The 14,160-nt window shown below is 36.9% G+C and overlaps 1 protein-coding gene across 4 annotated transcripts in view; it reads left to right on the forward strand.

The window, feature by feature from the left end:
- Positions 1–14,160, forward strand: part of ADD3 (adducin 3) — a 131,303-nt gene that overhangs the window by 105,122 nt on the left and 12,021 nt on the right. For all 4 annotated transcript variants that reach the window (XM_081104735.1, XM_081104736.1, XM_081104734.1 and 1 more), the window contains exons 3-10: positions 7,004–7,142; positions 8,541–8,692; positions 9,614–9,694; positions 10,741–10,890; positions 11,367–11,510; positions 11,623–11,721; positions 12,849–13,031; positions 13,629–13,886. In XM_081104735.1, coding sequence (XP_080960861.1) covers positions 7,004–7,142; positions 8,541–8,692; positions 9,614–9,694; positions 10,741–10,890; positions 11,367–11,510; positions 11,623–11,721; positions 12,849–13,031; positions 13,629–13,886 — 1,206 coding nt within the window. The remainder of the gene's footprint in view (positions 1–7,003; positions 7,143–8,540; positions 8,693–9,613; positions 9,695–10,740; positions 10,891–11,366; positions 11,511–11,622; positions 11,722–12,848; positions 13,032–13,628; positions 13,887–14,160) is intronic.

Genomic DNA, 14,160 nt, shown 5'->3' on the forward strand with positions numbered 1-14,160 from the left:
AGTTTTTACAAATTTAGTTAAATGGTGGGGTCTAAATTTAAACTCTAAAGTTCACACCCTTAACCACTAAGCTGTAGCACTTAAAGCATTCAATAACAATGAAATAATTTCACCCATATATTATTTTTTCATTTATCTTCAAATTCTGTTGCTCACGTTAATCTAACCCCACTCAAGAAGAGTTTCTAGTTAGAAGACATTTTGGTGCCTGTAAATTTGAACAACAAACAGCACATTATTGTCTTGAGCTGAGAAAATAAAAGAAGAGCTTAGAATTTGTCTCATCCAGACTCCAGCTATTACTTAATTTCATGGCTTTTTGTCATAATGTTTTTTAATTTAAGAAAGTATTTGTCTTAGAAATTAAATGCTGGTGAGGAAACTGGTTTTAGCTAGAGATTTTGTTAATGCAGTAGGGAGAAACCACAAGTTTTCCTGGACAAATATACTCCTAATTTACATGTCTATGGAGACCCTAGATTGTCATTTTCCCCCTTGTCTCAGAATGAAGCATTCATGGCAAACCACTGTGATTAAATGATGCCTCATCAAAGTTGAAGTATGTAAGTTGAAAAACTAATAGCACATGCGCATAGTTAGGTATTTGGTAAATTCTGAGTACATGGATGAAGAGTATATGAATAGCTGAGTAGGCTTTGAGTCATTAAACACTTGAATGTTGTCCAACAAGCTCCTATAGAACTTTACTGTTTAATGTGGAAAACGGTGGGTTTCAGAAAAAGAATGCAAGTTCTTAAGCCTTACCACTTATAGGAAGCAATTTAGACTAGTTGACAGAAGTGTGTAATGTTATTTTGAAAGATAGCACAACAGGAATGTAGATGGTGAGCGTTTAGGCACATGACAGGGTGATGTGTGATGCTATATGCTTATTTTGAAGAATGGAGAAACTTCAAAGTCATACATCTTAGAATATCACTGTCATTAAGGCCTAAAATTGAACTGTGCCTTAATTAGAATAGTTAGTCAAAATCACCATGATTTATCTGGGCACTTTAGAAGTTTAAGATGCAAGTATTCTGTATTAACTGTTTGCATTTTAATTATATACCAGTTTCAAGAAGAGATATTATTCTAACCTTTAGTTTCATATTAATTAAGACTTACATACAGGAGAAAGACCATCCAGAAGAAAATTTGGTTTATTTGTTTTTTCTCCTTTCAACAGGACCAGTGGTAATCTATTTCCAAATGAATACATTTCTTAATGGAGAATTTCTAAGTAAGTTTGTTATGCTCCTAATCCCTCCTTAGGAGAGATCTGATAACATAATTGTAGGGTGCCTTGGGAGCAGCAAGTCTGTAATCTTTTTTTTCTTTTTGCTCCAAGTTTTCTCTCTAATAATTCTTATGATGTAGAACATCCACATGTGGATATTTTAAATCCATCTCTGATATTTATCAGTATTGCTACCTGATTTCCATGAGTTAGATATTACTTATAAATTAGCCGATGTGATTTCTTTTTAGCCTTAACTGAGATAATTGCCTCAGGTCAGTTTCTTTTATCAAAGTGGTCCTCTTTTTTGTGATTTAAAAATCTTTCACTTTCTCCTGAAAGTTCTGATTTTAGATGCAGAAGCCTTCAGATCCTACATTTCAAATTAATTCTACTTTTGGTTTATAGTATAAAGGAATATGTATGTACTTAAAAGTATACTCGTACCCTACAAAAATCTCAAATCTCTGAATCTTTGTTTTTTATAAGTTTATTTTTATCCATACCTTATAAATTCAAAGTTTACAGGATCACTCCCTCAACATTGACAGAAGATGTATAAAATAAAAAGGTATGAGATTCAGATAAGGCTTTTAAGGCACCCTCTCTCTAACTTAAACATTTTGTTTTTTATCTAGTGATTTTTTTTTATCATACTTTTTTAGACGTGCATTTGATGAGGAAGCTGTCCAAATTATAATATTCGGGGGATAAACCAAGTTTTCAAGTATGATTTTATTTGAGTCGAAGAATTAAATGACTTTAAAAAAATTTATAACATTCAGTGAATATTCACTTCTTACATAAAAAAAGATGACTTTCTCCCATTAGATGATGGACGGGCCTAATCACACAGGAGGAATTTCTCATTCAAGTGATAGACTCATGAGACTGTTTCCTAGAGCTTTAGATTCAGTACTAATAAACTATGAAATGGATCTTTGCTATCCTTAACTCAGTCAAAATTGAGATCACATTCTTTTTTTTTTTCTTATATGTAGGGAAATAAGAAGAAAACTCTGACTTACAATTTTATTAATTGAGCACTGAACTAGATTCTCAGGGAGACTCTAGGAACGTAAAAAACAGTCCAGCCATCAGATATTGTGGTATAGTAGAATAGGAAGAATAAATCACAATCATATGGTAGGTACCCTAAGTGTAGTATAGGCAAATGTTAAAAGAATTCAGAACAGGGTAGAAAGAGAAGAAATAAGGAGATCTTTCCTAAATGAGGTGATTAAAAGAGAGACTTCAAGAAGAAGGTGGCATTTAAGATGAATGTTGAGTAAAGGGTAATTCATTAGATAGAGGAACAGTGGAAGCCAGGATTTTCATTTGATGGAATATTCTGAGCAAGAATAGAAAACTACAAGTTGTGATCAGAGACAATACTTGAGTGAACCTCCTAGACTAGACCAGAGCACAAGGAGTAGATACAGAAAAAAATTACATAACAGATTATAGAAGTCCTGGAGTAATAGCAGACTATTTTGATTTAAGTTAGAGGTCAGCCCATTTTCTCATCATTTCCAGTTTCAATCTGTTTATACAATTTTTTATACATACATACACACAATGGTTGTTTTGGACCTGGGTTCACCACCACTTATTACCTGTGTGACATTGAGAAACTCACTTAAATATAGTAAGCAAATATTTTTGTGAAAATTGTATACGTAAAGTTATATACAGTATTGCTAATTTAAAACATGTTACGCTTTTGTGGCTACACTTTGAATATTATAATCATAATTCCTTAAATTGTATTTTGGGTTTTGAAGGTCTCAAAGATTCTATCACCCTGATGGCAACCTGGAGTATTCACGTTCATGTATTCATGTAGTCAAGGTGTAATAACCCCCTCTGCTTCCTCCTCTCTGTTCTTCTGTATCTGAGATGGCAGCCACAGTTTATGCTGTGGTTTGTAGGTGTGTTGTTTGATCTTTTCACCTGACTTCAGAAGCCCAGCATGTGACCTTGCTGCCCTGCTCTAAGTTAGTTTCTCATTCTGCTTTGATGGGAGAATTCCTAGATGTAAGAGGGCAAGTACTCCAGGATCATATAATCTGCTGCTATATAATTTTTTGCTCTGTCATTTCAACCTAATGCTCTAATCTAGCCTAAGAGATTTACTCAGTATTTCTGATCATAACATGCCTGGTGCCTTATTAGTTGTATTTGGTTTCAGTGATAACAACCCATCTCTGATAAAATTAAGGAAAGATCATGTGTCCACCTGAGAGCCCAGATTGGAATCTTTGTTTCATTATGTATTAGCTGTGCAACCTTGAACAAATCATTGTCTATCTCAAGACTTTGTTGTGAGATTTAACTGATTCAATTAAAAAGGATTGTTTTGCTAACATTGAATTTTAGTAGAAATATGATTATCATAAAGATAAGTATTTTATTTTTAAAATTTTAATGAAAGTTTAATGATTTTATTGATAAGCTTTGAAAAACAGCTGAAACAAATTTATATCATTAGTAATTTTACATTATTATAACCTAGGCAAGTTCTGAATAATATTTCATTGAAACATTAAAATGAGTTATAAATGTTACGACAAAAAATATTAAATCTTTTGGAATAGAAGAATTCTTATCTATTGAAGTACTGTCAACTATATACAAAGGCTTGAGAAATTTTATTTACTTTGAAATTTTTCTCTTAGACTTTATAGATGCTATTCACTAGCTTTAAAGAGGAAAGTCATATTTTTCTCTTAGTTGATTACAGAAGGACTTATACATTCCCCTGTATGACACCATGGATCATCCTGAAGCTTTAACATGGTATTCACCATATTGTGGGATATATTGTAGTGAAAAAGCATTATCACTAATGAAAAATCCATTTGACCTGAGTGCTTGTCTCTGGCACTTGACAGCTATGTGACCTTGGACAAATTTTTCAAACTTTCTTACTTAGCTTTCTCATCTCACCCAGCAGAAATGTCTCATCAGTTTCACAAATAGTTGTGATTCTCTTTAATTTTAACTTTAAAGCCATTGTAAATCAGCACACTGAGAAGATTGTTTTGATTCATGTTGACTGCTAGAGAATTTAGATAAAATTTGACTCATCTCTATTGAATGCATAGAGTCTTATAGCATGAACTTTGTGTCTTAATCTCATTCCTGGCTCTGTCTTGCCTCCTTATACTTATTTCTCATTAGCTTGACTTTTATAATGCACATTTTATTTTTGTATCATTTTAATCTACGGAATCTGCCTTCTGTACTTCCTGGAACAGCATTCAATAAAATAAATAATGCCTACTTTTCAGAGCTATTATAATGTGAATAATTAGTGATATAATAGGTATCCTTAATTTATTTTTCCTTACTGACTCAAAGAACATTGGTTACAGCTGCTTTGAACTGAGAAAAATTTAAGAATTTTGTTTTAGAGAGAAGATAACAGTGGGCCTCATAGCTCAGGGGTTAGAGCACTGGTCTTGTAAAGAGAAGATAGAGTTTCAGAAGAGCAGATTGACCCATTGCCAGGTATACAGAAGTTTTCTGTAGTTTATATAAAGATAAATGAGTATGTCTGGAAGATTCTTTTCAGCCTTAAATGTGGTAAAATACTCAGGTTACTTATCTGTATGAAGGCAACCACATAAACAGCTCTATATACAACCATCTTATGTTCATGAGGTCTTAGAAATGTATGAATGGAGTTTTCTGATAAATGTAATGTGTCTTTGTTGAAGAGATTTTATAGGATAGTTTCTCTGGTTTAAATCATGTATTTAAATGAACTAGATATAAACAATGGAATTAGATGTTTATAATTTTTATAATTGTGTTAACGAGTTTCATTCAACAAACCTTGAATTTGTAAAAGAAAAGCCATATTTAACTGGTGTACACTGCTCCATGAACTCAGAATTCAAATACGGTCACAGCTAGTATATTTGAGATAAATCACTCAAACATCCACCTGCTGTATTAGTGGAAAGTACAGCATCTTCCTCTTGGAATTTCTACTTTCCCCTAAATTGTCCCAAGAACTTCAGTGACTTATATAGTCCAAAAGGGTTCATTAGTGGCCTCCATATCCAAGATGTGGTGTGCACATCTGTCTGCATATTTGAAATAGTCATACTAAAGTCTGTTGAGTCCACCATTGCCACTGCTCCTCCCTGCCATATGGTGGTGCTGGTGGACTTACCCGGTCCAACAGAAGATGCAGGTTCACGACTGACCCAAATGCCTGAGCAGGCCACCATGGTGCATCAGGGAAGGATAACCTCCCTGTCCCTCTTCCAGTGCTAAGCTCAGGGTGTTCCAGGGTGCCCCCCATGGTTGAGTTTCGAAGATTACAGCTATTAGCACTCAGCTCTTTCAGTGATTGTCACAGATGCTTCTCAGCTGTTGTTCAAAGAGCAACACAAGCATTGCTTCATAGTCTCAGAACCACATTTTCCCTTCTACTGTGGGCTCTTATACCATTATATTTTTTTTAAGAGAGAGGGAGAGGGAGAGAGGAAAGAAAAGTCATTCTTTCTGAAAACCTCTAAGTTATTCAGCCATACTCTAAGCAAGGCTACATCTAAGTAGGAATTCCAGGGGATCTTATTCCCAAGCTGTGAGGAAGGCTACTATTGGTGACTCAGAGGAGATCAACCCTTCTAAATAATATTTCCCCTGTGATCTCCAGGGTCTTCATACCCACCCCTCTTGGAGGTAGTGATTCCAAAGCAAATGTCTGCCTACTCCCTCTTAGGTGAAGAGGCGGCGGGGGTGGGGGTGGGGGGTTTAGGAGGGGGGTGGGGGGGGATTGAATTCAGTTTCTGGCAGGACATTCTGTACACATGTAACCAACCTCAAATGGAAGAGCGTGGTTTAGATGATTTGTATTGCAAGAGCCTTCATGTTTAAAATGAATAAAAGTAGACATGAGCAAGAGAACAAATGATTAATTTAATTAAGTGTTGATTGGGTGTGATGGAAATAACAAAATTAGCTATTTCAAGTAATTTGAAAGATTTGGAGAGGTGTCAAATGATCAATTATATTAGCAACTCAAGGGTTACTAAAATAGAGATTTCCCCCTTAATGTTCGGGATTTTTATTTATATAAACACTTCTGCCACACACACATCCCCTTGCCGCCCCCCCCCCCCCAAAAGAAAAGATACAACAGAACTCTAGAACAGGAACATGCAGTACCCAAAGTTGGAAAAAAGTGTTCTTTCTTTAGCACAGTGTTGCAGAAGGGGAGTAATCCGTTCTCAACTCTGCTTACCGTTTGCTTCCAGAGTTCATGGCTAAGTCACTGCCATAGAAATACTAAAATGGAAGCCATGATTTAGTATGACTTAGCGAAGACTTTTGCTGTGAGGGACTCTGCTCAGGAGTCATGTCCCATTCAAGTAGAGACTCTATTCTAACTTGGGTAATGAGGCTGCTGGGCAAGGAACAGATCTCTTTTTGTTATCAGTCCATACTTGATGCTCTGGTTGCTTTTACTATACCTATACTTTGTCTATTGTAGATGTTATAATAGCAGATTTTGAGATTAAGAATGCCTAATGTTTTTTTCTCCCCTGAAAGCAAGTTTCTAGCTTCTTCCAGTGTTTCAATTTTATTATTTTGTGTTTTATACTTGTTTTAAAATACTCTGGATGAAACCCATTTCAAAGAGAAGTGGGTGGTGGGGGGAGGATTAGTTATATCAGCAAGTTGTGTTTGGGCTGTTCTGCTCCAAGAGGGATGTGTGTGCTCAGTGGTTATTTCTGTGTATTGCAGGCCTTTCGGGAAGACCTGGAATGCCTTATTCAAGAACAGATGAAGAAAGGCCAAAACCCGACTGGATTACTAGCATTACAGCAGATTGCAGATTACATCATGGCCAGTTCTTTTTCGGGCTTTACTTCACCTCCCCTCAGTATGTCAGTTTGGAAAGTTTTAAAAAAATGATAATTTTGTCTCTACTTTCACACTATATATCCCTACCAACATATTCTGCTCTGGTTCAGTCCCTAAGTTTAAACATCTAATACTTAGAGTAACAGTGTTAGAATCTGTCACTTTTCATATCAATCAGGCATTCACTAGACTTTGTGAGGATTACAAAATAGTCACAAGATGTGGTCTCTTCCCTATGTTGAGGACACATACCATGAATGCATAGAAGATTAAAACTGCAAGATAACTATAGAGGAAAATTACAAAGCAGTTCATAAGCAATTGTCCAGTGACCCTTAACAAGTCATCATGCTATGAGTTCAGAGTTGGAATTGGTTATTGGCTGAAGTGGACTGAGGAAACTTTAGAGAAAAGAGAGGCCTAAACTACCCAGCTTTAAAGGATGGAGTAATTAGAACTTGGTGTTAAAGAGGGGTTAGGGCAGGGGTGGGCAAACTTTGACTCGAGGGCCACAATGGGTTCTTAAACTGGACCGGAGGCCCGGAACAAAAGCATGGATGGAGTGTTTGTGTGAACTAATATAAATTCAAAGTACACATCATTACATAAAAGGGTACGGTCTTTTTTTTTTTTTTTAGTTTTATTCATTTCAAACGGGCCGGACCCGGCCTGCGGGCCGTAGTTTGCCCACGGCTGAGTTAGGGCATTATATTATTAACAGATTTGTGAAAGCACCAAGTTGGTCAGCTGAGCATTCAGGATATCAAGAATTATGGCATTAACTTCAAGCACTTTGCATCTGAGTGAGATGTGTGTAGAACTCACTGCAATACCAAGGCAGTTACACAGAGTGCCAGAGGGATTGTCAGGGATGGCTTCACATTAGAGTCAGAGGTGGTACATGGTGTCAAAGGGAATGGAGACAGCAAAAGTTGAACATAGCAACTGAGTCATTAGAAACCAAGACTAGTTTTTGTTGTTTGGTGAGGACAGGAGCCAGACTATTATTTAAATGTATCCTCTTCCATCTTAAATATTTTTCGTTGAATTAAAGTGAAATGGGATATCTTAAAAGTAGCTTTCTGTTGTGATCTTTTCATCATAAAATTAGCAATAACCTCAGTACTAATAACACTTTCACCAATGGGGTCACAAGACCATTTTTCCGAGCCTAACTCCCTAACAAGCCACTCCCTAACATGTAGATGAAACAGCAAAGAAGATAGCTGATGCATGTTTTTATTCTCAGTGTATTTCTCTGAAGGAAGATAAGCTAATGAAACATTGTGTGGGCTGAGAAGTTTCAGATCATTATGTACAAGGCTGGGCACTGAGACTCAGGCTGCTTCCCGGCAACTAATTCCCAGGTAAGGGGTTACTTGACCTGAATCTCTTTCCATGATCTTTCCTCTTCTAGGTCTCGGCATGGTCACACCTATCAATGATCTTCCTGGGGCAGATACATCCTCCTACGTGAAGGGAGAGAAACTTACTCGCTGTAAACTTGCCAGCCTGTACAGACTTGTCGACTTGTTTGGATGGGCACACCTGGCAAACACATACATCTCAGTGAGTTCTTGGGCTTTCTATTCCTTTGTTTAAAATCCTAACTAAAAGGCAACTATACTCCTCTCACCTTTACTCAGAAGTCCAGTTTTCCGACTTTATTCTCTAAGCCTAACTTGCTGGATCACAGTCTAATTCGAGTTAAAGGGAGAGGCTGCAATTATCCCAACTTCTCCATTTACTATCTGTGGAGGTCTTTTCATTCAAACCAGTTGTAGAACCTATACAGGAAGAAATCCTTCTGACAGAATTTTCTCTCTCCATGTTATTTGTATCTGAGCATCAGTGACATTAAAAAGGTATTAGGGGTAGGGAAAATAGAAGTGGTTACGGAAGTATCCTCCCTGGTCTTTATTTTTTTAATATATTTTTCCCACTCATGATCATCTTGTTTTCATGTTACCATACTTGATAGCAAGACAATATTTGGAAGCAAAAAAGTATGAAAATATTGTGTGATGGAAATAGCACAGATGCGACATGAAGTCTTCCTATAACTTCTCTTTCTCCTGGCCATTCTGTTGCCCTTTCAATCTCCACCTTAATTCCTTCCTAGGAAGAGACTCTGTCCTCCTTCCTTTGCCCATGTTACCTTAATTTCCATGTTGTAAATCAAGAGTATAGTTATTACCACATTCGATTGAATAATGTTGGCATTTGTTATACATGAAGTAGCTGACGCTAAGCAACCTTAGAATCACCAAATTAAGTTCAGTAGGTGAGAAACTAATGTCAGAATTTTTTAGCAAGTACTTGAGGTTTTAGGGAAGAAAACCATCCAGGAAAAGGTTTATGTTGCACATCTTTAATATCTGCTTTGTTTGTTTTTTTCTCCCCCAGATCTCTTACACTTATTTGTAGTCATGTTTATATTGCAAAATGTGAACACCTCACAGTAATTCCCTATTTTTTTCTTTCTCCCAGGTAAGAATAAGTAAGGAGCAAGACCACATTATCCTAATTCCCAGAGGCCTGTCTTTTTCTGAAGCCACAGCCTCCAATTTGGTATAATTTTTATTCCTGTGTTACTTTTTCTGTGCTTCTTTATTTTCTGACAGGTTTTTTAGCTTTTAGTTCAGGATAGAACAATAAAAGGTATGGATGGAAAAAACATTTATGGGGGAACAGAGAAAAACTTGGCAAGCTATGTTGACTTGTAAGAAAAGCTTTAGGGTTAAAAAAAAATAGGGCAGTTGAAGAGACTAGGAATGAGTTGGTCTTATCAGCTAACCTGTCCATATTTTGAAGGGAATCTTTTCAGGTTTTTTTTCCACTCTGCACTCCGGGAATTGTTTTTAAAAATACACTTGCCTGACTGGTATGGCTCAGGGGTTGAGCATTGATCCTGAGGTCATGATTCGATTCCAGTCAGGGCACACGCCTGGTTGCAGGCTTGATTCACATCAGGGGGCATGCGAGAGGCAGCCGATTGATGATTCTCATCGTTGATGCTTCTATCTCCCTCTCCCTCTCCCGCTCCCTTCCCCTCTGTGAGATCAATAAAAAAACTTTTTTAATATATACTAGTACTCACACAGTCAATCTGTATTTCATAGATATATTTAAACAAAGTTCAGTTGGTATGAAAATCAGGTCTGACCTAGCATCTAAGTTGTCCATGACTGTACTCCTAGCCTCAGTCATCGGCCTCCAGAGCAGCAGGAACCACATTGGTTCTGGGTGCTGCAGTACTAGCAGATGGAAGTTTTCCAGCCAGTTCAGTAAATGCCAGATTTGTCCAGACCTTGACGAGCTTAAGTTATTCAGTTTCTTAGAAACTGTATTTCTTGCTAAATACTAAGTTTTGTGGCAGACTACCTGTTTCTGTAAAGTTTTATGGGAAGAAAGCCATACCCATTCTTTTACAGTTGTTCATGGCTGCTTTCGTACTACAGCAGCAAAGTTGAGTAGTTGCAATAGAGGCCAACAAAGTCTAAAATATTTTCTATGTGACCTTTGACAAAAATGTTTGCCATGCCCATGCTTTAACTGTGGAACACAGGCAACTTTGATACATGTGTACCAATTCAATGTCTTTCTGATTTTTCCAGGTGAAAGTCAATATAATAGGAGAAGTGGTTGATCAGGGAAGTACTAACTTGAAAATTGACTATGCAGGATTCAGTCCCCATGCTGCAATCTATTCAACACGTCCTGATGTTAAGTGTGTGATACACATCCATACCCTTGCAACAGCAGCTGTAAGTCACTAAAGGGCCAAAACCAACAATGACTCTAGGAAGTGTATTATTTTCATGGCTTTCCTTACATGATATTCTATTATCACATTCTTCCAGACCCCACCATTTAAAATTATTTGAAATAATCCTCTGCATACCCAGAAATCAAAAGGCCCTTTGACCCAAATGCTATCATTCTAGGAAACAATTGGAGAGATAGCATTACTTTTTTTTAACTAATCATTTTAATAATTGGGTCATTGAGTTCTTTGCAGTAACACTTCTTGCACAATAGTTGGCATGGCATTTAAATTGTGTTGTATCCTCTAAGTCCTCTTTTTTTTCTGGAAGAAGCAAAAAACTAAAGTGGGAGGTGGGCTGAAATGGTGAACACACTGAATAGGCCAATGTTTCCTGAGCTGGCTAAAGAATCCGGTTCCTATGAAAATGTAATTAGTAACTGAATATGTTATCTTGGCATGGACCCAATCATCTAGGTATCCTCCATGAAATGTGGAATCCTTCCAATTTCTCAAGAGTCCCTGATCCTGGGAGATGTTGCCTATTATGACTATCAAGGGTCACTTGATGAACAGGAGGAGAGAATTCAACTGCAGAAAGTTCTGGGGCCAAGTTGTAAGGTGTGTAGTAGAGTTTCTATCTAAGGAGCTATTTTAGTTGCTATTGCTGTTGATGAAACCAGTGTGCACTATGCCAGTTATTTGAAGTGATTGCTTTGGAATTCTATTTTAGGTGCTGGTACTCAGAAATCACGGTGTGGTAGCACTTGGAGAAACAGTTGAGGAGGCTTTTCATTATATTTTTAATGTGCAGATGGCCTGTGAGATTCAGGTAGGAATAATTATTCAAAACCCCCCTTTTATTTTTGCTTTGTTAACTTGCTTGTTGACTTGGGTTTCATTTTTACTTATTGCTGAAGTCTTACTGGTTGGTGACTTCATTTTGTTTTGTCTTTTAAGAGAAGTTCTGCTTTACTTCAGTTATCCCTTTAATTAAAAATAGGAGAAAAGAAAATTAAAATTCACATATAGACAGACACACACACACAAATCTATGGGCCTCATAAAGATTATTTTCCTTATAATGCTATTTTTTAAGATAATATATTGCCCATTTCTCTGTTTTCAACCTCTAGTGGTGTAATGCTAATTGAGACACAAAGGCAGCTACCAGTCATCAAAGATGTGATGTGTTGTGGCCACTTCTATAAAGAGGGTAAAAGTGGGGATAGAAGTTTTAAGAACTCACGTAGTTTCCAACTATTCCATAGCCTCAGCCTCATTGTTGTAATAAAAGGTTGAATATTTAATAATCAGTTTTTTTTCCCTCAGAGAAGCTGAATGTATTTAATGGCTCTAATTTCTCTCTTCAAGAAAATCAAGCAGGTTCTCTTGAAGCAAGTAATAATAATCTTAATTTATTGGAAGGGCCACAAAAAAGGGGGGGCACTTTTTCTACCAACTTAGCTTATCTTAACCAATTCTTTTTTTGCTTTAATACTCCCTCCACTTCTTCTCAAATGAAACTGTGCAGAGCTTAAATAAATTAAGATAATGAATTGACTTCTTCTGCCTAAGTAGCCTTAAATTCAAAGTATAGTGTCTGTATTCCTTTAAAATTATAATTTTCAGTGAAAGTTTTAACTAGATAGCCATGGTAAAACTGCAAGAAAAGAACTTTAAAATTTGGCAGGAGAATTCAGTTTCTTAAGATGAGTTAAATTTAGTTGTGTGTTTTTTTTAATCAGGGAGGATCAGAGTCCTGTCAGGTATCTTTTTCAGATATATGGAAAGAGATACTTCAGCTGTCTACTTTCATAAATGTGTTGCCTTATTTTTTATGTTAATAGTCTGACAAGTATTAGATATTTGCTAGATTGAAAGTGTGCCTTTTTAAAAGTAAAATACTCCTTATAGTGTTCACATCTTGTGCCTGTGTGTGCTTTGCATTGGTTGCAGGTTCGGGCATTAGCAGGGGCAGGTGGAGTAGACAATCTGGTTGTACTGGATCTTCAGAAGTATAAAGCTTTCACTCACACCATCGCAGTGTCTGGAGGAGGGGGAGTGAACATGGGTTCCCATCAAAAATGGAAGGTTGGCGAGATTGAATTTGAAGGACTGATGAGGACTCTGGACAATTTGGTAGGTGAAAAGTGCAACATAAAAAAAAAAAAGTGTAACATAAACTTGGATTTCATACCTCCCGATTCAGGAGCAGATGGTTCCATCTCCCTTTTGTTTTGGAACTTGCTCCTCACTCCTCCAGGAGGAGAGTTTAACCCTAGGGTGTCATTCAAGTGTAATCTTAATATTTTTAAGAATTAAACACTGGAACCTGCTAATGTCATCTTATCTTAGGTTTTACCCTCTTTTACTAAGGGTCAGAGGCAGATTGCCTTCAGACCCAGGAATAAAGACTTCAATGAGCACTGTGATTTGGCCTCCAGAAAACCAGCTTATAGCTAGAAAAAAAGTTTCTGGTCAGCAGTTTTGGAATTACCTTTGTCAGAAACAGTTGTGTGCTTGGAAATTATATTGTCAGCTGGAATCAGTTTTGACCAGATCTTGAAATTTGCTTAATTTCAACTCGAGTGTAATGTGGGCTTTGGAAGGATGTTTTCCTCTTTATTTGTTTTTCAACAAAGGAGTCTTTTTGAATCATTTGTTTAAAGAATTGGCATCCAGATGCTGTGTTTGGTACAGGTTTGATTGCTTCCAATGTGGCTTTTTCCTCCTTAGGGATACAGGACAGGCTATGCATACAGGCATCCTCTTATTCGAGAGAAGCCTAGGCACAAGAGTGATGTGGAAATTCCAGCAACTGTGACTGCTTTTTCCTTTGAAGACGATACAGTACCACTCTCTCCTCTCAAATACATGGCACAGAAACAGCAGCGTGAGAAAACCAGATGGCTGAATTCACCAAATACTTACATGAAAGTGAATGTGCCTGAGGAGTCTCGGAATGGGGAAACCAGTCCCAGGACCAAAATCACAGTATGCCACCATTTTACATAATTTGCCTTTACTAAATGTTTTTCCGAGTTACTCATGAATTGAATGTTCTATGTCAAAAATATTGGAAAAGTAGAATATAATGTTAACAATAATTGTATCACTATTATTTATCAGGTATTAACTTTGTGCAAGACACTTTCCTTACATAAATTATCTCATTTACTTCTCCTAACATGGAGAGGATGCTGTTTCTCTACACCTCCCCCCCCCCCCCCCATAGATGGAAAACTGCATCACAGAGGGGTTAACTAAT

This window comes from Myotis nattereri (genome assembly GCF_964212035.1).
Source record: "Myotis nattereri genome assembly, chromosome: 13".
Taxonomy (NCBI): domain Eukaryota; kingdom Metazoa; phylum Chordata; class Mammalia; order Chiroptera; family Vespertilionidae; genus Myotis; species Myotis nattereri.